At 39.1% G+C, this 24969-nt stretch overlaps 1 protein-coding gene across 2 annotated transcripts in view; it reads right to left on the bottom strand.

Annotated features, from left to right (window-relative positions):
• Nucleotides 1–8481: 8481 nt before the first annotated feature.
• ASB15 (ankyrin repeat and SOCS box containing 15) overlaps nucleotides 8482–24969 on the bottom strand; it is a 37394-nt gene continuing 20906 nt past the window's right edge. For both annotated transcript variants that reach the window (XM_043873093.1, XM_043873092.1), the window contains 5 exons: nucleotides 21138–21383; nucleotides 18278–18449; nucleotides 16140–16710; nucleotides 15464–15617; nucleotides 8482–11715 (listed from right to left, as the gene is read on the bottom strand). In XM_043873093.1, coding sequence (XP_043729028.1) covers nucleotides 11543–11715; nucleotides 15464–15617; nucleotides 16140–16710; nucleotides 18278–18449; nucleotides 21138–21383 — 1316 coding nt within the window. In that variant the 3' untranslated portion in view covers nucleotides 8482–11542. The remainder of the gene's footprint in view (nucleotides 11716–15463; nucleotides 15618–16139; nucleotides 16711–18277; nucleotides 18450–21137; nucleotides 21384–24969) is intronic.

Here is a 24969-nt window from a genome sequence, read left to right as displayed (position 1 = left end):
GCCTTTTCTAAAACAGCTTGAACATCTGGAAGTTCATGGTTCATATATTGTTGATGCCTGGCTTGTAGAATTTTGAGCATTACTTTACTAGCGTGTGAGATGAGTGCAATTGCACGGTAGTTTGAGCATTCTTTGGCATTGCCTTTCTTTTGGACTGGAATGAAAACTGATTTATTCCAGTCCTGTGGCCACTGCTGAATTTTCCAAATTTGCTGGCATATTGAGTGCAGCACTTTCACAGCATCATCTTTTAGGATTTGAAATAGCTCAAGTGGAATTCCATCACCTCAGGTTCTATCAATTGAGTCTTTATTTTCTTTAATAACCCCCACATTTCAGGAAGAATTTGGTAATTTCAGGAACTGTTCATATTTCAAAATATTTATATGCAAACTATTATATATAGAATGGATAAACAAGATCCTAGTGTATAGTGCAGGGAGCTATATTCAATGTCCAGTGTAATAAGTCATAACAGAAAAGAAAAAAAAAGTTTGTATCAGCATTTTTAAAATTTATAACCACAAAGAAAAGTTAAATGAATGTATTAGAAGAACATATTTAATAAACCTTTTCATTTCCCCTGGTTCTTGGCTTTATTCTACTGTAGGCACTTGTTGCTCACAAATTTAATATACGTAGTTTCAGCGATTTGAAAGGACCCCAAAGGGCCAAGATTTACCATAACATGCAATTTGACTGAGCTAATATTTATGTCCTCAGCAATTTTTTATGAAACCACCAATAAAAACTTCATTGGAGGTGGGGAGGAGGTGGGGTAGGAGGGAGTGCTGTCTCTTGGCACGAAAGCCTCAACTTGCTCCAAATCAGTAACCTGAGTTTCTTCTTTCCACTTCCCCCACCCCAAAGCTTTCACATTTTGAAAATGGTCTCCTCATCCACCTAGTTGTGGAGCCTATGTGTCATCTTCTCTCACCAATATTATCATATTCAGTCACAAGCTCTTGAATCCTACTTCATCTGTGCGTGCTCCACCCGGTCCCAGTCTAAGCTCCTGTCCTCATTTTCCCTGATGCCCGACATCTTTTCCTTTGCCACAGTATAGCTAGAGTAATTTTTTGAAACCACAGATCTCATCTGTCATTCTCTACCTAAGACCCTCTTAGGGTTCCCATTTTCCTTCAGACAGAATCTTCTGGCCACTCCAGGAAAAGTCCCTGCTCACCTCTCCAGCCTCAACTTGGGTGACTTCCTCCAACCCTCACTCTCAGCCACTCGTGGCTTCTGAACCCTAGGCTGGCTCCCTTCCCAAGCCATTTGCATGCTCTCTGCACTTGCCTGTGAGGCCTCTGCTTCCTCCTCCTTGCTCTTTTTTTCCCTCTACGGCAGTTACTATTTTATACATTCTTTTTTTTTAAATTTTATTTTTTGATTGAAGGATAATTGCTTCACAGAATTTTGTTGTTTTCTGTCAAGCATCAACATGAATCAGCCATAGGTGTACATATGTCCCCTCCTTCTTGAACCTCCCTGCCATCTCCCTCCCCATCCCACCCCTCTAGGTTGATACAGAGCCCCCGTTTGAGTTCCCTGAGACATACGGCAAATTCCCATTGACTATTTTACATCCGGTGATGTGAGTTTCCGTGTTACTCTCTCTCCATACATCTCACCCTCTCCTCCCCTTTCCCTGTGTCCGTAAGTCTGTTCTCTATGTTTGTTTCTCCATTGCTGCCCTGCAAGTAAATTCATCAGTGCCATCTTTCTAGATTCCATGTATATGCATTCAGTTCAGTTCAGTTCAGTCACTCAGTTGTGTCTGACTCTTTGCGACCCCATGAACCACAGCATGCCAGGCCTCCCTGTCCATCACCAACTCCCGGAGTCCACCGAAACCCATGTCCATTGTGTCCATGATGCCATCCAACCATCTCATCCTCTGTCGTCCCCTTCTCCTCCTGCCTTCAGTCTTTCCCAGCATCAGGGTCCTTTCAAATGAGTCAGCTCTTCGCATCAGGTGGCCAAAGTATTGGAATTTCAGCTTCAACATCAGTCCTTCCAGTGAACTCCCAGGACTGGTCTCCTTTAGGATGGACTGGTTGGATCTCTTTGCAATCCAAGGGACTCTCAAGAGTCTTCTCCAACACCACAATTCAAAAGCATCAGTTCTTCGGTGCTCAGCTTTCTTTATAGTCCAACTCTCACATCCATACATGACCCCTGAAAAAACCATAGCCTTGACTAGACGGACCTTTGTTGGCAAAGTAATGTCTCTGCTTTTTAATATGCTGTCTAGGTTGGTCATAACTTTTTTTCCAAGGAGTAAGCGTCTTTTAATTTCATGGCTGCAATCACCATCTGCAGTGATTTTGGAGCCCAGAAAAATAAAGTCAGCCACTGTTTCCACTATTTCCCGATCTATCTGCCATGAAGTGTATATGCATTAGTATGCGCTATTTATCTTTCTCTTTCTGACTTCACTTTTAAAATAGGCTCTAGGTTCATGCATCTCATTAGATTCGTTACTCTTAAGTAACACTCCCAAAGGGAGGTCTTTCCTGATGCCTGAGGTCAGCTTAGTTCTCTAAGTTCCCACCAAACTTTATTCTATGCTGCATCCTACTTGGGATCACTTGATTTGAATTTGTCTTCACAGGAAAGGAATTTTTTCCCCAAAGGAAGGAGCTATGTCTGCCCATTCATCATTCCCAAGGCCTATTAAAGTTCTCAGGTGTTTAAGAAGAATGTTTGTTTTTTTTTATAAAAAAGCACAAAACCCAGAGATTTCCTGGCAGTCCAGTGGTTAAGACTCAGGGCTCCCAATGAGCGGGTGGTGGCGGGGGGGTGGGGGGGGTGCAGGTTCCCCAGCCAGGGCTGGATCTCACATGCCATCTGGCACAGTCTATAAATAAATGAATAAGATAAAATAACGTGAAAATAAAAAAGAAAGAAAAAGTTGTGAAAACAACTCAGATGGTTTCCAGCGTAGGCAGGGGTAGATCCAGGTCTTATGGAGTCTAGAGATTTTACCGTGGTGGGGACCTCTTTAAGAATAATAACATAAAACGAAATTAGTTGTAAGAGTGTATAAAACACGGCTACCCTGGTGGCTCAGTGGTAAAGAATCCACCTGCAATGCAGGAGATGCAGGAGACTCAGGTTCAATACCTGGGTCCAAAAGATCCCCTGGAGGAAGAAATGGTAACCCACTTCAGTATTCTTGCCTGGAGAATCCCATGGACAGAGGAGCCTGGAGGGTTACAGTCCACGGGGTTGCAAAGAGTCAGACACGACTGAAGCGACCGAGCAAGCAGAGGTTTTTTCTCTTGAAGTGGCTTACCAGAAATGCATATAGAGAAATGGTACCTAATTATAACCTGGCTTCTTGGCTCTCACACAAAAACCCCCTCAACCCTCCGTTACTCCTGGGACTCCCAACACTCACAAGGGCCCAGAAGCTCCTGCTTCATGATCAGTCTGCCTCTGAATGTGGCTCCCAAACTAACAAATTAGCCTGACTGGTCACTATGTGTTCATATCTCACAATGACTTTTTTGTTCATTTCATGGATGCCTTTCTTATTTAAATTGTTCTCAGTTTGCTGATGAGGAAACATGAAAATCATATGCTGCAGTGTCATTTGCAAAGTTGGGGAACTGGAAATTCCCTTATTTTCACAAGTATCAACTATCTACTGTTAACAAGTTATTCCTAACTTTCACCTTCTATTTTTGCTCTTTTTGTTTTTTAAAGGCTTAGCTCATCTTTCTCATTGTATAGTTGCCAGATTGCTTCCTGAACTAGATTTAACCTGTTTCTCACTTATGCAGAATTTGGTTTTTCAACATTTCCTATGGCTGGTTGGTCCAAAGGCTGCAGAACTAACGCAATGACCCCTAAGGAAGTGAAGCTTCCGACTTCACTCAGTCTGTCTGCTGGGAGCTTCTCAGATAGCAGGAGACAGGATCCCGGGGGGAATGTCAGGCAAAGGTCAGGCCCAGCACAGACAACAACCAACCAGGCCCCATGGATCAGATGAGAACTGGCAATACCCTTATCAAGTCTTCTCTCTCAGGCTTGGCAGCCAAGCAAATCTCCCAGCTGTGCCAGCTTGTGGTTGTGAGCATGAGTCAAATTTAAAATTATTAGAGCTATTTATAAAACTAATATCTTGCCATTGTATAACGTTTATAGTTTACAAAATGCTTTTACGTACATTGTGCCAGGCAGTCCGACATAGTAATCGGATCTCCACTGAATAATTGTGTGTAGCTGCCACTTACTGCGTGTGAGGCAACGCTTGGTGAAATAGATACTATGCCACCCATATTATAAAGGGTGAAAATGGGTTCTGGGGTTCTGAGAGGTTAAAAAGTCTCTTTAAGTATACCCAGCTACGATGTGATAATTAGTGTTATGTTCTGTAAGTCCGAGTGCTTCTCATGTTCAGATTTTCCAGTTTGTCATTTCAAAATGTACCAAAATAGAAGACAGATGGGATGAAAGACAGAAATTTTTAATAGCATAGCTAACGCTTTGCCTTGTGTGTAGTAGGTTCAAGTATCCTTTGCTGAACGAATTCAAACACGTAAAAATGAGCCCCAGTGCAAGTTTATAGACAAGCTGATAATGTTAAAATTATAAAGACCAAAAAAAAGTGGTTTTCAGAAAAAATTCAAAAGTGAGGAAAGAATAGCTGAATTTTTTCAATCAGGTTTTCCTCCTAAGGCAGCTCATAAACATGGAATTCCACTTATAGAAGTGGGAACAGATTTGACATATATCATATGAAATCCTGATAAAGGAAATTTTACGTGGGGTATCCTGGAAGGTCTGAGGCTTTCATTCATTTCAGTAACCAGTTAGTTGTAACCCTACGTGTTGATATGACGGTTTGGGGCAGGTTTGTTCACTGTGTATTAGGAAGAATAATGTGGATGATTGGCACTCAAGACCACCCAAGACACAGATCAGTTCCCTGGGGGGGGGCTCTCTCCTCAGGTTTATGACAACTGTCACTTAAGAAAACTCCAGTCCTGCAAGGAAGTGGTAACTGAAAAGGCAGAACAGCTGAGATTCCACTGTGAAGAGGGGCTAGAAAGGTAAATTCAGTGTCAAAGTCTGGGAATTGTGGGGACACGGTGTGCCCTGTGAAGGCACAGTCAGTGCTTGAGAGCTGGTGTCTGGTTACTGAGCTTTTTCATTGGCAAATTTCTCAGGAAAATCAAGGGCACTGTCTTTTCACAGACTCACAGTTCTTCACTGGCATTTCCTTCCTCAGTTGTCCTGGATTCCTGAGATCCACAGCCTTTTGAAAACTTGCCTTCTCTGATTTCCCCTGGAATGCCATCCCTCCCCCAATTTCTCCTGGTTTTCTTTTCCACTGCACCCCCAGGAAATCCGAACTAGTTCTCATGAGGGTTACAAAACACCCATCCATCCCAGGATACCATGATTCCTTGTCAGTTTATGCCCTCACTTGGACAGGAAACCTTCCTTTTTAGCTCTCTAAACTGTATGTTTTTTGTGTGTTTTGTAGATAATAATAATAATAGGTGGGAAAGTCGTCTTACAAGCTTCATGGAAATGTCAGAGGCTGGCAGAGCAGGCTGTGTTTGTTTGGGTTTGAGAGCCAGTGAGATTGGTTGAAGGCAACAGGCACTGCCCTTGAATGCTGTGTCCTCATCTAATTTTCATGGTCTTATCAGCAGAGCAAAACTAATAAATCATGGGCTGCCAGCACAAGAACCGAGTGCTTTCCTCCGAGCCAGATGACTCCATTGTTCAGCTGGGCGACCTCAGCAAGGTTGTAAACACGGCATCACCTGTCAGCAAGAGACATGCTCTTCCTAGTTCGTTTCTGTTTTTGTTTTTTTTAAAGTGATTTATTCAGATGTAGTTGATGGGTCATAACATTCACTCAACTTTGTGTAAAGTTCAATCATTATTTTCAGTAAATTTACCAAGTTGTGCAACCATCACCATGATTGAATTTTAGAACATTTCCCGTGACCTCCCCAAATCCCTGTGCCCACTTGCATTCAACCTTTGTGCCCATCCCGTGGCTCTGATCTCTGTCTCTGTATATTTGCTTTGGCTGGACATTTTATACAAACGGAATCATGCAATGGTGTTCTTTCATGTCTGGCTTCTTTCACTCAACATAATGCTTTTGAGATTCATCCATGTTGTAGTATGTTGCCAAATAGTAATCCATTGTATAGACTGGCCATACTGTCTTTATCCATTCACCGGTTGTTGGACATTTGGATTGCTTCCACTTTTGGGTTATTCTAGACAATGCTCTCCTAATCCGTACTAAAAATGATGTGGTGAAAACAACATGGGATTTGCAATCAGGAGCCTTAGACTGCATCCTAGCCTCAGCATTTACCATCTTAGTTAACTGTAAAAATGATTTCCTTATCTATAGAGTGGAGTTCATTAACCCCTTCACTGTCCTGCTCCTACAGCAAAGAGGGATGACATATGAGAAATGCTTTGTGAACCGTACAACACAGGACAAAGGAAAGGCATTGTTATTGAAGCAGTCCTGCTGGAACATATTTAAATGAACTCTATTTCTCTCAAGAATCTTTCCACATTTATAGAACAAATGATCTATGGTAAGATGGTAGGAAGTAACTGCCTTTTCCTTCCATGGTCATTGAGTTCTCATAATTTTCCCTTACCAAACCCTGCTATTTAGAAAGATTTTTAAATGATTCTCTCTTAAATGTATTTGTATTTTAAACTCTATTTTTGATTGTCAAATAAAAGGCTTTGTTTCCCACTGAAGAGAGGGTCTTCAGATATCCTAGAATCAATCATGAAGTTGGACTCAGTACAGTTGGAGTTCAAATTTAATCAGGGTATCCAACCCAGATTCAGTTTTTGCCCCTTGGATACCTTAGATGACTCTGACGGTCAAGCCTCCAATAAGGGGCTTAGGGCCACAGTTGAGTACAAGTTGAAAGGCTTCTAATGAGTTAAAGCCTGAGCAAATATTTCCATCCTCCAGGCAAAAATTATTAAAACTGGTGCTTCACTGAAACAGTATTAAACCAACTGGGGTAACTAGATCATGAGGGGTTACTAGAACATTCAGAATCATATATTGTTGACTACTGAATGTCATGTCTGGTTATTTGACTTCCACAAAGCATGAAAAAGTTTTTTTTGAGAAGCCAGTACAGGCTTTGCTTCAAACAGAAAGAACCAGATACTGCTGTCTCACACCCACTCAATCCTCAAGTAAGTATCACATTTATCACCCTCCACACCTTCTACCTTATCCAACACTACAGGCTGCTTCCAAGGAGTTTTATCTAAAATCTCATTGGAATCTCCTGGGATGAAAGACTTCCAAAGAAAGAGAAATGCCTGCCTCTCATCTACTAGAATCTGAAACACAGAATATGAGCACCCGTCCAGTGCCCCTGGTGGAATCCTTGGTCAATCCATCATTAGAACTCAGGCGCTCCTAGTGCCCAGATTCAAATTACTAGACTGTCTCCTTCCGAAAACAGCAAATCCCCAGACATCTCTAGCGCTCTGTGAGATTACACAACACAGGCCACTGAGGTCAAATAAGTCTATTTCCTTCTACACATCTTCTTCCCTAAGAAGCCCTTCTTCCTTTTTGATGATCGGGACTTTATCGAGCAATAGCAGATGTGGGGTTTCATGTGCTATGTCATAAAAGACTCCATCTTTTTTTTGGAAGTGTCCATGCTGTCTCACCCTTATGCACTGATTTTTCAAAAACCCGCATCAAAGCAAGTGTTACCTAAGAATATTTGCTCTACAACATTTACACAATTGTCACATCTTATGCACTGTTGACTTCTGCCTGGAAGCATGTTCTGAGACTATTTAAAATGATTAACCCATATTCTTCAGGAGGTACATGGTTTCAATGAGCCTATGAAATTATTGTAAGTCAGAAATGGAAATAGTATTTAAAGATGACCTACTGAAAAACTAAACAAACCTCACTCAAATGAGAGGCCATATCTGCTTCTTCCCAACCAGAGTCTCTGTATGGTACAAAACAGAACCCACAGTTACCAAAACAGCTATGATCATCTTGGCAGCATGGAAGATGTCATCAAAACACTATCATGTTGATTAAACATGATAGTGGTTAAACAGGCACCATGTAGAATGTTTGGCTTCTCCTGAAGCTCACTGGGGAGAAGCAGCTGTTGCCCTCCCAGATAAAGTGACATATTCTTGGAGAAACAGAGTCCTAATTAGATATAAAATAACCCTCTTACCATCCAGCTCGCCCCAAAACAAAAACACTGCTAGAAAATTTCAACATGTAATAAGAAAGAAGTTAAATCCACTTTGAATATAGTGATTGTCTCAGTTTCATAGAATATGTTTTTCTCCTGTTTCATAAATACCAAAGAACCACTTTCAACCCATAGTAGGTACAGGGAATTCATATTCTTTCATTCAAGTGTTTCTTGAATATATTTACAAAAAATGCACTAAAGAAAATGTCAAACTTTTGTGTATTAGAGTTTATTTAATATCTGAGGTATCTTGAATGTATTTATTCAAAAATACAGTAAATATCCAAGTTTTAGTTTATTTAATATCTGAAGTATCATATGGTACACTTAAATCTTTAAAAAAAAAATCTACTTAGAGTAATGTTATAGGTAACAATGCATTTTAGCCACAAGTAGGAGAGCAACAGAGGAAGCACAAAATCCCATACCCAAAACAATACAGTTCTAATTAAAACATTAGAGTTTAATCTATATGAAAATATATTCTTTAGGGAATAAAAGTGGTTAAAACTATATGTCTAATTATACAGTTTTTTCATACTTATAGCTAGAGCTAAATACAATTTGTATAGCTCATAAGCTAGTGAGATAGTACTATTGAAAATACAGTAACTCAAGATAAAAATGATTATAAGAAAATCTAAGAATGAATCCAAGTAATTACATAATTAAAGCTATATAACCAATTCAGAGATTCAGAACTATCATTTTACCATGAGGTCACTGATTAATTTTGTCTGGATCTTATATAACGTAACATTCACTCATTCAATGTATTCAACAAGTAATTTTTGTATTCTCTCTATGCTCTAGGGAATGTGTCTGGCCCTAAGAAAACACTGTAAAACAAATCAGACATAGACCCTGCCCTCACAGAGCTTACAGTCTAGTGGACAGACAGATGGGAACATAGGTTTCTGTAATACAGCATGAAAAGTGCTGTTATAGGGCCTCCTATCCTAGAGGAAGGAACACCTAAAGTGAAACCTTAGGATAAGGGGTGGAGGGAGGAAGAAGGAGATGGAAAGAGGATTCCGGGCAGAAGAAGAACATACAAAGATCCTGAGGGCCAAGAAAATATACTCTTTTAAAACAGTGGTTCCCAAACCAAAGACCCAAGAGACTTGTTGGGCTAGAATGAAATTTTCACTCATCAATGTGGAAATGAAGACCAAACTGTTAAGTTTTTACAAAGATAAAGTTATTCAATTTTAATAATGGAATTTAAGGCAGCCCCATTTTCTAGCATTAAAATGGCCCTTCTTTTATGAAATACCCATAATAGATTTTATATATGTATATATAAAATAGAGGACCCTATTTTTAAAACAGAAACTAGTGATATATAGATAGCCTAGTTGGTAAAGAATCTGCCTGCAGTGTAGGAGACCCAGGTTCTATCCCTGGGTTGGGAAGATCCCCTGGAGAAGGAAATGGTACCCTACTCCAGTTTCTTGCCTGAAAAATCCCATGGACAGAGGAGCCTGGTGGGCTATAGTCCATGGGATTGCCAGAGTCGGATATGACTTAGCAACTAAACCACCACCACAGTGATGTATAAAATCACTGTTCAAAGCATTAACTTATCAGAGGCATTTAACATGTTTAAAGAGATGGCATAAGGGAAACACCAAGAGATAAGGCTAAGAGGAAGGCAGGGAGTTGGAGCAGATGGAGAACTTTGGACTTTATCCCAAGAGCAGTGGGAATGATTTTAAGCAGGGGAGTGAAACTTGCGTACGTTTGTAAAAGATCACTCTGGGATGTTATGTGTAGAACATGGGTTGGATGAGGCAAGATAGCAGAGAGGAGGATCAGTTTGGCAGCATTACAATATCCCAGGAAGAAAGGAGATAAGAGCTGATATTCAGGCTGAATCAGTGAGACTGAGTAGAAGAAGATGACTTCATGAAATAAACTTGGATAAGGAAAATGGGATGGTCAAGTTTGATGTCCAAGCTTTTGACTTGGGAAACTGAATTGATAATTGGGTTAGAGTCTCTTAGACTGCAAGGAGATCAAATCAGTCAATTCTAGAAGAAATCAGTCCTGAATATACATTGAAAGGACTGATGCTGAAAAGCTGAAGCTCCAATACTTTGGCCACCTGATGCAAAGAACTAACTAATTTGAAAAGACCCTGATGCTGGGAAAGATTGAAGGCAGGAGGAGAAGGGTACAACAGAGGATGAGATGGTTGGATGGCATCACCAACTCAATGGACATGAGTTTGAGCAAGCTCTGGGAGTTGGTGCAGGACAGGGGGGCCTGGCATGCTGCAGTCCATGGGGTCGCAAAGAGTCAGATATGACTGAGCAACTGAATAATTGAGCTAGAGATGGTAAGAGAAGGAGCTTTTTTTTTTTTTTTTTTTTTTGTGGAGGAAGATAGCACGTTTGCTTTAGGATATGTTGAATTTGAAGTTTCTTTGATTTCAAAGGTCCTTTAGGCCAGTTGTCTACATAGGTCTCAGGTGCATGAGAGAAAAAGCTGAACTTCAGATATAAATCTTACAGTCAGAAACATGTAGGTTGTAAATAAAACCATAGGTATGGATGAAATTTCCTGTTGAACGTAGCATAAAAAAAGAGAACGTAAGATATGTTACTAAAGAGTTGGTAGGAGATGCACAACATAGAAAGAAGCTAGAGGCAGAGTGGTTAGAGAGGTTGGAAGACAGCCAAGAGAGCAAGATACCTGGAAAACCAAGGGAAGACCATTTCCTGGAGGTAGAGTAGGTAACAGTGTCAGATGCTGCAGCGATCAGGTGTAAGGACTGGAGGATGCTCACGGAAAGTGGCAACAAGCAAGTTGCTAAGGACCTTGGGAAGGGCAGTGGAGGGAGTAGAAGCCAGATGACAATGGGGGCATCTGCAGAGACAGGGAGGAGCTCTTTTATACAGCGTGGCAATAAAAGAAAGGACAGAATGGGCCAGCAGCTGGGGTTAGAGAAAGTGATTCTTTGTTTTACGAACAAAGGAGAGACTTGCTCTTGGATACTGTAGGAACCACTTGATAAGGAGAGTTTGAAGACTTGTTGCAAGCGAAGATAATCAATAGGAATTCAAATGCAAAATATTAACGAGCTTTAAAAATAGCACATTGTAAATTTCTTTAAAGATGTGAAATATTGTGTTCCCCAAAGAACCCAGGATCCAGTTATAAAACTGTCAATAGATTTAAATATACGTCAGGATGTAAAATGATTCCAAGAAATTCTCTGAGGGAATCTCATTTAAACATATTTTTAAAGTCACATTTAAAAATATTATTTTAAATTATGGCAATTTTAGCTCTTGTCCATAAAGGTCATACTCTTTAAATAATATGTATCTTTGAATGGTTGGTGGTAGAGAGAGCTTCTCCATCAAGGTTGGCTGGCAGAGCCGCTGCACACCCATCAATCTTCGAATCTTTAACCGACATAAATGTTTTAATGAGCAGGGATTCTCTAAAGTGAACGGGAAAAAACAAGCAAAAAATAAAAACAATATGAATGAATTAACCTATAAGATATGGACTGTTTTAGAATAATACTAAGTGTCATTCTAAAAAACAAGCATGCACATGTCAGTAACTGGTGACTAAGTAAAATTCAAATTGCAATTAAGCATTCCACACCATTCCTCTAGAATGCAAGCTCCATGGAGGTAGGCATTTAGTGTGCCCCTGTGTCAAAGATAGAGCTTGACTTCTAGGGAGTGTTCAAGTAGAATATGCTTTTTTTTGTTTTTAACCTCACCATGTGACATGGGGGATCTTCCTTCCTTGGGGATCAAACTCCCTGCAGTGGGAACATGGAGTGGAATCTTAATCACTGGACCATCAGGGAAGTACAGAATATGTTAAATGAATGAACGGACTTGATTAAAGAAAGCAAATGCTCATATCTCCTTCTATTTATTTTTTAGAACTGAGTATTTTAGAGATATATTCCTTCACTCTGTTCTCCCCTACCAATCTTTCTGATGAATAAGTTATCTGTGAAACATCTGATACAACCGATTCCATATGTCTATGATTCAATCTTAGGTTTGGTTCAGTGTATGATACCTAAAAATTTTACATTTTCCAAAAAGTCTGCTAATGTTATTCAAATAACTGATGTTAGTCTTTCTTTTCAACTCTTATTTTATCTGTAGTAACTTTATCTTTAGTATAATTACAGTACCAAAATATTAATCTAACAACAGGAGTGAGTGAAAAGGCAGCATTGCCCGCAGGCTTAGAGGTAAGCTCTGGACTCAGTTGGCTTGGATTAAAATCATGTCTCTGCCACTTAAATAGTATTTGTGTTATCCTGGACAAGTTACTTAACCCCTATGATCTCAGCATTCTCACCTGGGAAATGTGGATAACAATGGGACTTACCTTATAGGGCTGTTTAAATATCGAACAAATTAATTCATGTAAAGCATTAGAAAAGTGTTTGGTACATTGTAATCATTTGTGAATGATCACTCAATTCAGTAATCAAAGAGATCACATTTTTTGTTATATTTGCAATTATAAATACTCAAGTTATTTTGAAAAAATTAAGACTGTTTTTCAAAAACTATTGAGACAAAGTTATCATTACTAAAATAGACAGAATAAACCCATCTTTAAATAAAAATATTTCTTCCTCTAACAGACCTTGCCCTACATATACCTGGAGAAATCCTGACATCCAGTGGTTAACTATACTCATAGCAATCAACTGACGACACTCTAGTTGCAATGTGTCTGAAACAACTAGAAAACTTTCTGGTCTTATTCTTACTTGGATTTCTTTTCTAAAGTCACAAGAATTTGTCGTTCTTTTCCAATACAAACACATGGACAATGTATTACAAATTAGAGGCAAAATCTGTCCTATGACAGGAAGTACAGCAGTATTGGAGAAAGAGCCTGTGTTTAAATGAGATGGACTAGAGTTCAAATCCTTGTTTTGTTATTTTTCTGTCTGTAACTTTGGGAAATAATTTATATAAGCCTTATGGTTCTTTCCTTTACAATCTCCAAAATATTTTAACTCTTTCATTGTAAAATATAGATAAAGCAACTGTACATATAGTTTCTTAAGTGATTATCAGGTGAACATCTGCAAACCTCTCCAAGGTCAGGAATAGAACTTCCCCAGCCATCCTAGAATTCCCTCCACAATCCATCCAAACTTCATTCCTTCCTTCCCTGTAAGAAACTACTCTTTAGACTTTTATAGTAATCACTTTCTTTACAGCTTCATTATCTTCACGTGCTATCCCTAAACTATAGTATTGACAATATTTTTTTTTTTTAGTTTGATGTGTTCTTTTTAACTCTTTTAATCTGTAGGTCCTTCTCTCCATACCCTTCTCTTTCTTTCAGTTAATCTTTAAGATCCAAAACACTGTACTTCTTCATCTGTCCTGCTTGATTTTGACTTCACTCCTAAGAGGGGCTTTTGTTCAGAAGGGTAACTAGCTTCAAGAATTTATAAAGTCCAGACTATTATGTAAATCCCCTCTAGCCTTAGTTTTTTATTTTTTAAAATTAGCAATAATACCTAACTCTTCAAGTTGTGGGGGTTCATGACATGCTTACATACACATTTCAGATACTTCATATAACCTTACCATGTAATAAAAATAACATAAAAATACTAATAATTTAGTCTTTAAAATAAGTAAATTTACTAAGTGTTTTTAATGCTGTAGGCATTATGCTAAGCACCTTACATGTGACATCTCTTTATATTCCCACAACAACTTTAAGAGGTAAATCTGCAGCGGGAAAACCTTGATATAAAAAGAATAAGTAACCATGCTCAAAGCCACAAAATCAGTATGACTATCTTGGTTTTCTTATAGGAAATTAAAAATGAAAAAATACAAAAAAATCCCCTCCCCTGAATGAAACAAAAACGATAGAATAAACTGTTGCTTGTTTCCATGAAAATATCAGCCCTGAAAGACCTATGCAGTATGTGGCTCAGCAATTCTATATCAGGGCAAGAACAATGTTGCATCCTATTTCAGACCTATCTGACCCCAGAGGTCAATTTCTAGGCTCTATCATTCACTAGATTCTCTGAGATTCCTGTTTTAGTTGCCACAGAGTCTATTCTATCATAGAACTCATTCCAGTGGAAGAGCCCTGTGAGGAAAATCCAAGCTTACCACCTAATGTGTGTTCAGCTGAACCAACACACTTTCTAGCCAATCAAATCTCCACTGTTTCTGCCAAATTCCATCTCTTGCTACCATGGTCAAAAGCGTCCAAATTCAGATTATATACGTTAATGTATGAGACTCTGATTGAAACAGAGAGCTTAGATAAACATTTATTTTTATAGAACTTTATATCTAACAAACATGGTATGTAAATCAGATAAACATTTCAATTTCATCTTTTGACTATAAAATATACTAATTTGCATAAAATTTGCCTGATCTTAAAGAATGGGACGTTGTGGTTTTGTTATACCATTGAAGATTGATTTAGGTGTACTAAGAGTGCCAGAATATTTAAATATATTGTCAGGTTCTAGGGTGCTTCTTTAGCCTCCATGAAATTGTCCAAGTAGGTTTTGAAAGTACATTTTTCCAAACTCATATTTTGAAAGAGAAAACATTCCCAATTTATATATTTTTTTCTGGTTGGTGTATGTATTTGGAGTAATTTTAGATGTATTTTTATTGAAACTTTTATAATGTGATTCACTTTTATGATTATAACTAAGCTTTAACCTAAAAAATACAAAATGGCCTGTCTGTAAAACATATTTTTCATAGTAGGAATTTGTCAGTAAAGACCCAGAGAGACTAGCTCAAAAAGGATATTTTAATTCATTCCATTCATTCATTTATTTAGTATTTATTGAGTATCTACTGCTTATGAGGCTAAGTCCCGAGAATACAAAAATAAATAAAACAGATCCCTGCCCACATGGAGAATCCTATACTTTATGATATTATAGAAGTTAACTTTTAAAAAGTGAGTTCTATTCAGAATGTTAATATAGTTATGGTATTATTCATTATACAATTAAACAGTTGGAAAGTGTCAAGAAAAAGCAAAAAGTATCTTATATCAGAGGAAGCATTAAGGATGATTTGAGAAAACAGATAATTCTGAAAATAAGGTAGCACTGAAAAAGTATCAAAACTGACATTAAGAAATTTTTCCTATATACATTCTCCATAAAAAAATTTTGTAGGAAAAACTTTTGTGTTTACCTAGTATTTGACGGATTTCTGGCCATTCTCTCTGTACTTCTAGTGCAGATTTCAGTTTAGCACACAGAGGGATATAATCCATGTAATCTATTAATACACGAATAACGCTGCCTACCAAGTGCTTCATCCAGGGGACTGTAATAAACTCACAGAACTGAGAGAAGTAATAAAATTGAAGTTAGTAGCACTTTTAATATACTATATTCATAAACAATTTTGTTCTGACAAATTACTACCTTTGCCTTTTTGCATGAAATAAAAGTACCCTTCTTGTTACGAATCAAATAAGCAAAGTAAATGATTTGTTTGTTTCTGTGAAACAATGAGCCCTGGAGCATGCGTGGCTCTGATGTGACAGTACTCAGCATAATGTGGAAGAACCATGCTACTTTCCATGATTCTTCTTACCGTGTTTCTAGCCCCCAAATTCCACCAAATAAGCATAAGTTATTAATTGCATACATTTTCCAAATTATTCAACATTTGGTTTCCAATTCAAGAAAACTACACTTTTGGGGGCGTAGTTTTATGCTTATTTCCCCATCTCATTGCAAACAAAAACACAAGAAGAAGAAAAATATAAAAGTTGGAGTTGATTTTTCTTTTCTTGGAACATCCCTAAATGAGCAAAATTATGATGCTGACCCAATACGAAGAAGAGAAGGGTGTAACTCACCGGGTTATCTTTTATGACACAAGATGTCCATCCCGGCAGTACCTCTTCCTCTATCTCCGACCACACAAACGAGTTTCCAAAGATGTCCCCGTGCATGCATTCAAAGCACATCTCCACCTGATAGCCATTATTCAGCAACAGCCTGAGCATTACCTCGTCATTCAGGGCATACTGTATGGCACTGGGGAAACGAGTGTCATTCACGTGCATGAAGTAACAATTGACATTAGCTCCGTGGGCAAGAAGCAGCCGGACAATTTCATGATTATTGGCCCTCACTGCCACCAGTAGACAGTTGAGGGGATCTAGGTTTGGGTCTGCACCTGCAGCCAGGAGGATTTCTGTGCAAAGGATATCATTATTGCAAACAGCAAAATAGAGCGCAGTCTTCCGTTCGTCATCATAGCTCTCAGAAATGTGGTCAGAAAGCAGGCTATTGACATCAAAGCCATTTTCAATAAGCAGTTCTAGGCACTGTGCATTTTGTCCATCTACTGCTGAGTGAATTGGTGTTAGCCCACTTTTCTGGATTGCATGTTTGGATGTTACTGGAATAAGATATTTCAGTGCACTAAAAAAAACAACAACAACAAAACCAAATATCCACATGGCAGGAAGAAAATCAAGAAATGAATAAACCAGCTTCCATGCTGGACAAGTGAATGCAATTTGATTAGTTTCCTTTATTTTCTCTAGATAACCTTACACAAAAACATTCAGTCTTTGTCCATAGACTTAGTACTATTCAGTTTAATTTTGATTTAGCTTCCCAGTCTAAATATTCTGGGGAACCTACTAGATCTTATATATTTGGTTCTAGAACTGTGATTCCTCAGGAACCCTCCCATTTTTCAATTCTCTGAACAACATATTATCTATAATCAACCAAGGCTACTTAATAAAGAAAATATAACAGAAAAGTAGGTCCATTCAATGTCACAGATGAATGCTTCATAATGTTGACCATTAATTAGAACCATGGAGTCACAGGAAATTAGAGCTGGAAGTCACCTTGGGCATCACTGAGTCCAATCCTTTTATTACCGGGAGATCCATACAAAGACTTGAGAAGTGAAATGACTTGTCCAAGGTCACACATATGCATTAGAGTATTGACTAGAATTTAGGCCTCTTGAATTCTTATTTGTTATTCTGCTTTCACTGCTCCATGAACAATCTATGCTTTAATACTGTCCTGTATATCCTCTCTACTTACTTGAACTTGAATTATTAGCAACAAGAAGAGTCTTTATTGTTCCATCAATCTTACATGAGTTCAATTGAGATAACTAACCACAGCTTGTATTACTAAGAACCTGTGACGAATAGCTGTGAATGTCACACTTGACTGATGAATTGGACATCTATGAGAGCCACAGGCAAGGAGAATTTGATCTCTTGTGCCTAATTCAGAGCTACCAGGTGTGAATTTATGAACACTGGGAGTAAATCCAGGTAAACTTTAACAACATGTCACTTTGCATCAATTACTTGTCATTAGCCACTTAACTTAGCCAACGTCACCACTGAAAGTGATGAAGCCTAATGATTTCACAGTTTTTGAATTTATGAAATACATTTAATTGCCAAAAACCATCCTTTCAAGGAGGGTAGTTTATCATGATTATAGATTTCTATTGATGTGTTGGTCGTGGCACATTTTGTGATTGTAAAATATATCTGGCCATTTTCTTAAAGAAACCTAAATTTATAATGATACCTTTCTATTCAAGGATATATTCTACATTATAATATCTGTTGATGTTGATAAAAATTGGAATAATACAAATATTAATCCTTTGCCAAGGGCAAAATTTTTAGAAGCCTCATAGCCTTCTGTTAAACAGGTTAAAAAAAAAAAGGCACATTTGGGTGGCATGTGCAGAAGTCTCACTTATAACTTTCTTCTTAAACAAAATATCTTTTCATTTGAAAAGCAGTATACATTCAATATGGAAATTTTTTAAGGTATAAGAATGTAAAAAGAAGGGGAAAATCAAATAAACACATTGATATACAAAACTTGTGAACATTTTACCTTTCTCTTTTTGGATTTTGGGAGACATATTTAAGATCATACCATATATACAAGTTTGTGTTTTCAAATCAAAGGGATCATGCTGTGATTTATTACTCACAGGTAATGTCCCTCGTAGGCAGCTCGGTGTATGGGGAGATGCCCTGCCCTGTTGGGTATGTTTCCACTTCCTCCGTATTCCAGCAGGAGGGAGATGCAGTCAGGATTGCCCCCTCCTGCTGCCTCAAACAACACCGATGCACCATCATCCGCCACAGCAAGCACGTCACCGCCTGGCAGGATAAAACGCGCAGCGGAGTGATCACTGGGCAAGTGTCAGGACCGTCTCCTTAAAAATAACCTGCTGTTTTCCTTTCTGGTTAGGACTTAAAAATACAGAATTAAGAGCATCTGTGTTCTCAGCCTTTTCAATAAACAATCATGAAGCATGTTTCATTCTATTAGAAAATCTTGCCCTCATTGACATCTGAGAAATCAAGTCAATTTTCATGATAGGAAAATCCTCCCTAAAAAAAGCCTAATTAGACTTTTAAAGACAACAGTTAATGCTCTGTCTCATTTCAACAAATTTTTATCAACTGTCTTCTATGTGCAAACACCATGCATGATCCATCAGAAGATCCTAAGATGAATAAGCCTGACTATCTTAAATGGCTCAGAGGGGAAATGACACAAAATATCATAAAAAAACACAAATTGTGTAATATTCAAATGTCATGAGGATGAGAAGGTACGATGTAGGGGAAAGTGGTCTGTTTGAATTATGGCTTTGTTGCTGACTGTGAGAGTTTGGGGCAAGCTACTTACTTCCATGAACTTCCAACTCCTTATCTATAAACTATAGTAACATAGCTTATTTCATATGGCTTATTTGATAATTAAATGAGTTGTATTGTGGAGGAAGTTAAAAAATGTTAGTCCTTTCCCTACAGAGGATCCTTGAGAATAATGTTGTCCTAGCCTTTATTTACAGATGAGGAAACTGAGGCCTAGGTGTTTAAGTAACTAGGTGAGGGGCAGACAATGGGTAGGTGGCAGAAACCAGTTTAAGAAGTTGGTGGTTGGTTTGGTTTAGTTGCTAAGTCGTTTCCAACTCTTGCGACCCCATGGACTGTAGCCTGCCAGGCTCCTCTGTCCATGAGATTCTCCAGGCAAGAATACTGGAGTGAGTTTTCATTTCCTTCTCCAGGGGATCTTCCCAACCCAGGAATCGAACTCAGGTCTCCTGCATTGCAGGCAGATTCTTTCCCAACTGAGCTACAAGGGAAGCCCCAAGAAGTTGGTAGGTATCTCAATTCCTGGTTCTGTAGTTGTATAAAGCACTTGGAGGTTTCACAGGACGACAACATCACAGTCTCTTGTAAGGAATTAGGAAAGTCTTCGGGGAGAAGATGTCTTGAGACATTAACTTTGAATTGTGTTGGAGGGTATTTCAGATGAGGGCAAGTACCTGACCCAAACCCAAAAAGAGTGAATGGGAGGCACATTTAGGAGTGTGTGTGTGTGTGTGTCTGCGTTACTTGCTCAGTTGTGTCTGACTCTTTGCGACCCCATGGACTATAGCTGGCCAGGCTCCTCTGTCCATGGGATTTTCCAGGCAAGAACACTGGACTGGGTTGCCATTCCCTTCTCCAGGCTATCTTCCCAGCGCAGGGATTGAATCCGGGTCTCCTTCATTGCAGGAAGATTTCTTACTGAGTCACAAGGGAAGCCCCCATGTTTAGGAATACTGCTAGCCTATTTAACAGGAGTACAGGGTACATATTAGGAGTAGTGAGAGACAAACCTGGGGAAATAACTCAAGATGGTACAGTGGGGACATGAGAATGATTCAGTAGGCAGAGGGGAGCCACCGAGGATTTTTAAAAATATTTATTTTATTTGGCTGCACCTGATCTTGGTCTTCTGCAAAGAGATCCAACCAGTCCATCCTAAAGGAGATCAGTCCTGGGTGTTCATTGGAAGGACTGATGCTGAAGCTGAAACTCCAGTACTTTGGCCACCTCATGCGAAGAGTTAACTCATTGGGAAAGACCCTGATGCTGGGAGGGATTGGGGGCAGGAGGAGAAGGGGACAACAGAGGATGAGATGGCTGGATGGCATCACCAACTCAATGGGCACGAATTTGAGTAAACTCCGGGAGCTGGTGATGGACAGGGAGGCCTGGTGTGCTGCGATTCATGGGGTCACAAAGAGTCGGACACGACTGAGCAACTAAACTGAACTGAACTGAACAGATCTTGGTCTTCACTGTGGCATGAAGGATCTAGTTCCTTGACCAGAGATCGAACGCAGGCCCCCTGCATTGGGAACATGGAGTCTTAGCTACTGGACCACCAGGAAAGTTCCCCACTGAGGATTCTCTGAATAGTTTACTGTAGCTGATCTTTAGGGAGAGGAGCTAAGTTGTCACATGCAGTGTGGATTCTCAGGTGGAGAGACTGGAAACCAAGAAAATGGTTAAGAAACAATTATACTGGCCCAGGGAGGATGGAGGACACAGGCCAGGGGGCCTGCCAAGGTGTGAATGGGTGAGAGGGAGGGACACTATAGCACATGGCAACTGACTATGCTTGAAAAAGAAGGTGATGGGGGAGTGAGAGATAAAATCTAAGCTCTCAGTCTTGGCTGAGAGAAATTAAATCAAAAGTGTGAAAGAAGAGGAGTACAATTTAGAAGAAGATGAGTGTGAAATGTTGGTGAGCCGTCTATGTGAAAATTTGACTGCCTCCATCGTGTCCGACTCTGCAACCCCATGGATGATAGCCTGCCAGGCTCCTCTGTCCATGGGATCTCCCAGGCAAGAATACTGGAGAGCGTTGCCATTTCCTCCTCCAGGGGATCTTCTGGCTCAGGGATTGAACCCATGTTCCCTGAATTGGCAAGCAGATTCTTTACCACTGAGCCACCTGGGAAGCCTAGGAGAAATATCAGCAACATGCAATTCCTTTCCACGTACCTTTGTGGATCAGATGTTCCAACACATCACAGTGACCATACTCGGCCGCGACACCTAACGGGGTCACTCCAAATCCGTCTTTTAGGTGGACATTGCCTCCATTGTTTAGTAGCAGAGCTATGATGTCTTTGCGGCCTTGTTTGGCTGCTTCATGCATTGCTGACCATCGCTTCACACAGGGCTGGTCAAGACTGGTGTTGTGTTTAAGCAGTGCAGACACCATGTCATAGGAGCCTCTTTTTATAGCTTGAAGATGATTTTTAAAAAGAACAGTCAACAGGAGGCATATAACATGAATCCCTTACATGGTGCTAAACTAATTACTAGATTTCATATCAAGAGAGATATTAGTGACACCTTTTCTTATATTTTCCATACCCCTCTGTTTCTCATAACAGGTTTCTCTTGAGGAGTGTAAGCATATAAGATAACACTGCCTTTTCTTTAAGACCCTGACCTGAGGAGGGGTAAGAGTTTCGTGGAAAACAGGATGCATGTCACTGAGTTAGCATACTTTGTGTACTCTTTCTAAACTTCTACTTCATCACCAAGATGAAAAGAATACCAACTTTTGCATCAGTTAAATAAATCAATTAAATAATGTATGTAAAATGCTTAGTATACAGTAGGAGCTCAATAAATGATATTATTATTATGATTTCCTCACTTCTAGGATCATGGAGCCACCTGTGCAGACAATGTTTATCAAGTTTTTCTCCCTCTAGAAAGAGTTTTTTTCTCACCAAAGTAGGAAACATTAAATGAACATTTCTTTCCCATACTTTTATGAGATGTTAGCAATAGGAATGTTTAGAATCTAGGTAGGTCAGTTGTTCTTACAGGTGAAGTACATGATAGCTGATGTACTATATGTTTTCTGAGGTTCAGTAAATCAGATGTCTCTCTCCCTATCTTTTTCCAGTAGCTGAAATTATGCTCTTAAGTCTTTTTCTCTTTCAGATTGTTAATGGATTCTCCCAGGTTAGATATAAATACTTCTCCAAGATGTAAGGCATTTTCCTCTTATCAGTATGTAAAATCTTAAGAAACAGAGCAGGATGAAGGTTACCCTCTAACTCTTATTCATTTGTTCATTCTTTCATTCAGTGAATATGTGCTGGTTATATGTAAGTGTTAGTCATTCAGTTGTGTCTGACTCTTTGTGACCCCATAGGCTGTAGCCCACTAGGCTCCTCTGTCCATGGGGATTCTCCAGGCAAGAATACTGGAGCGGGTAGCTATGCCCTTCTCCAGGGGATCTTTCCAACCCAGGGATTGAACCCAGGTCTCCTGCATTGCAGGCAGATTCTTTACCATCTGAGCCACTTGTTAGGTACACGGGGCAGCAGGAAAAACATACATGGTTCTCACTTGGGGAATTTGCCACCTGGAGGTGATATACTGCCTTCTGTTTGAAGAAAGATTCAAAGTCTGGGCCTTTGCTGGGAAAGACAGAAGGGGATGTGGGGCACACGGAACATCCTGGGCAGGTAAGAAGCCGAAGGCGGAAAGGCTCTGAGGCCAAGGCAAGAGAAATGGCTCCAAAAGGCAGAAAAGGAGGATAAAGACAAACTGTCTATTTCACTAGGAGGCAAGCAAGCCATCACTGCAGCGAAATTTCAGTTTTTCTCCTGTTCACTGTCTGAAGCAGAGTCTGTTGACAAATGCCTTTCTCTGAATCACCCACCTGCCACTGGCAGCTCTAATTACAGTTAATTACCTCATCCTAGCTGGTGCTCTTGCGAAGCAAACATCAATAACTTAAACGAAATAAGAGATAATGTGCCCTCATTTATCTTCTTGCTCCTATTCCATTTTTTCTAATTAGAAAAAAATGTAATAAAATAATGAACCTCTTCTTTTATGATCTTTTTTCCTTTCGTCTGACTCAGGGAACATGTTGATTAGAGATACTAGCCTTTCTTCAAGAAAATAACAGCATATATAAGCCATATTCAACTTGAAATAACTAAAAAAATAAAACTTTATTTGTAGTTCAGTTTTTGAAACTAAGAATATATTTTATTTCTCATAGAAATAATATTGAAAATCGTGGGGAACCCCTCTTCCAACCTAAACCGTGAAGACATCCTTGACCAATAATTGGCTAAAATACTGAAAACTAACAAGGTACAGTATGTGTGTAATGTAACTAAGTAAAATACAAATGAAATAATTTATGAAGTAAAGAATATATTTCACATAATATATGCATCTTTATTTGCTTAGAGGAGAGCAAGCCTCAGTTGAAGAGCTAGGGAATTTAAGGGGGTATTTTGCATAGGTTATAGGCACTTTGGAACGCTTTATAGTTTGCTGACACTTTCTTTCTTTAAAAAAATTTTTGTCATTTTCTTTCTGGATATATGTGTTTTGCCCATCCAGTTCTAGCCCGCTCACTCAGTAATGTCCTATTCTTCATGAGTTTTGCCCGTATAATTTACTTAATATCTTCAGAGATCATCTGACTCATATGACATACCAATAGAAATTTTCTTCTGCAGTACCTAGACAAAGATTGGAAGACTGAAAGAGGAGATGGAGTAAAGAGGATATATACTGATTTGTGAGAAAGAAAATGAAGTAAAATTAACTGAGCTGTGAATGGCACCATGTTTTGGGAAAGTGGAAAGCAGAAGGGCTGAACTGTTGTACCAGACAGTTCCCTTGGCTTTCTCTGCAGCCTGGGACCCTCTGGCCAGGACCATCATGTGACTGTCCTACTGGAGGAAGATGACACCAAGTTTAGAGGGATGGGCTGAGAAGAAGTCTGCATGCAAAAAACAATAACTATCAGATCATCACAAATCAGACATCTACACTCAGCAAGTAACTGTATAACAAGATTGTAATACAGCAAAGTAAATAAGTAAGGGTCAGATGGCTGCTGGGGGAGGAAGGGCCCTTGAGGGACCAAAAGTGAATTTATTTTTGTCTTTCTAAAGGATATCTCTAGTGTTAAAGAATTTGCCTGCCAACACAGGAGACACAAGTGACGCAGATTCAGTCCCTAGGTTCAGGAGATCCCCTGGAGTAGGAACTGGCAACCCACTCCAGTATTCTTGCCTGGAAAATTCCATGGACAGAGAAGCCAGTGGGCTACAGTCCATAGGGCTGCAGTCGGACACAACTGAGTGACTGAGCACACACAAGGATGTTTCATAAATAAAGACAAAGATAATACTATCAGGTTAAGACAAAAATGGTGTTGTGCATACATAAAAAAAAAAAAAAAAAAGGAAACAGCACTTTCCCCCCTCATCTCTCCTTTATAAGTTATTAAACTATGGGTAGCATATTTCAAGTAGCCCCAAAATTCAAGAAAAAGGAAAATAGAAAGTGCCATGGAAGATTCATTTTCTTATGAACCTAAACAGAAGACATAGGATCCACAATGAATGGCCTGAAGAAGGTAACCTAAGAGGAGTCCCTATCCTCCAGAAATGTGGCTGGTGGGGACATAAGTGAACACCTTCATAATATTTCCTCTGGGAGACTTTTGTTTTATCTATGATGTTACCATTTGGTTTTTTAAAATATTATTTCTAAGCATTAATTCTATTTTGATTCTTATAACTCAATGATCAAGTTCCTGTCCCACATTTCAGTTATTGCTAGAGTAGAGAGACTAACAATTGAGACTTTGAAATGCAGACAAATATTTAATGCTTGTTGTGGGCATTAAGCAGTAAAGGAAATTTTAAGTGAAGTAAAAAGAAAATGAATGAGTGATAATCATGACTTATTTGTCCCTTAACAATATTAAGTGGATCAAGAATAGCAAGTAGAGAATAATTTTATATTCACAAAGTGAGATAGTATATAAACTCTG

This window comes from Cervus elaphus, chromosome 18, assembly GCF_910594005.1.
Source record: "Cervus elaphus chromosome 18, mCerEla1.1, whole genome shotgun sequence".
NCBI classification, from domain to species: domain Eukaryota; kingdom Metazoa; phylum Chordata; class Mammalia; order Artiodactyla; family Cervidae; genus Cervus; species Cervus elaphus.
This window is presented reverse-complemented; position numbering and strand designations above follow the sequence as displayed.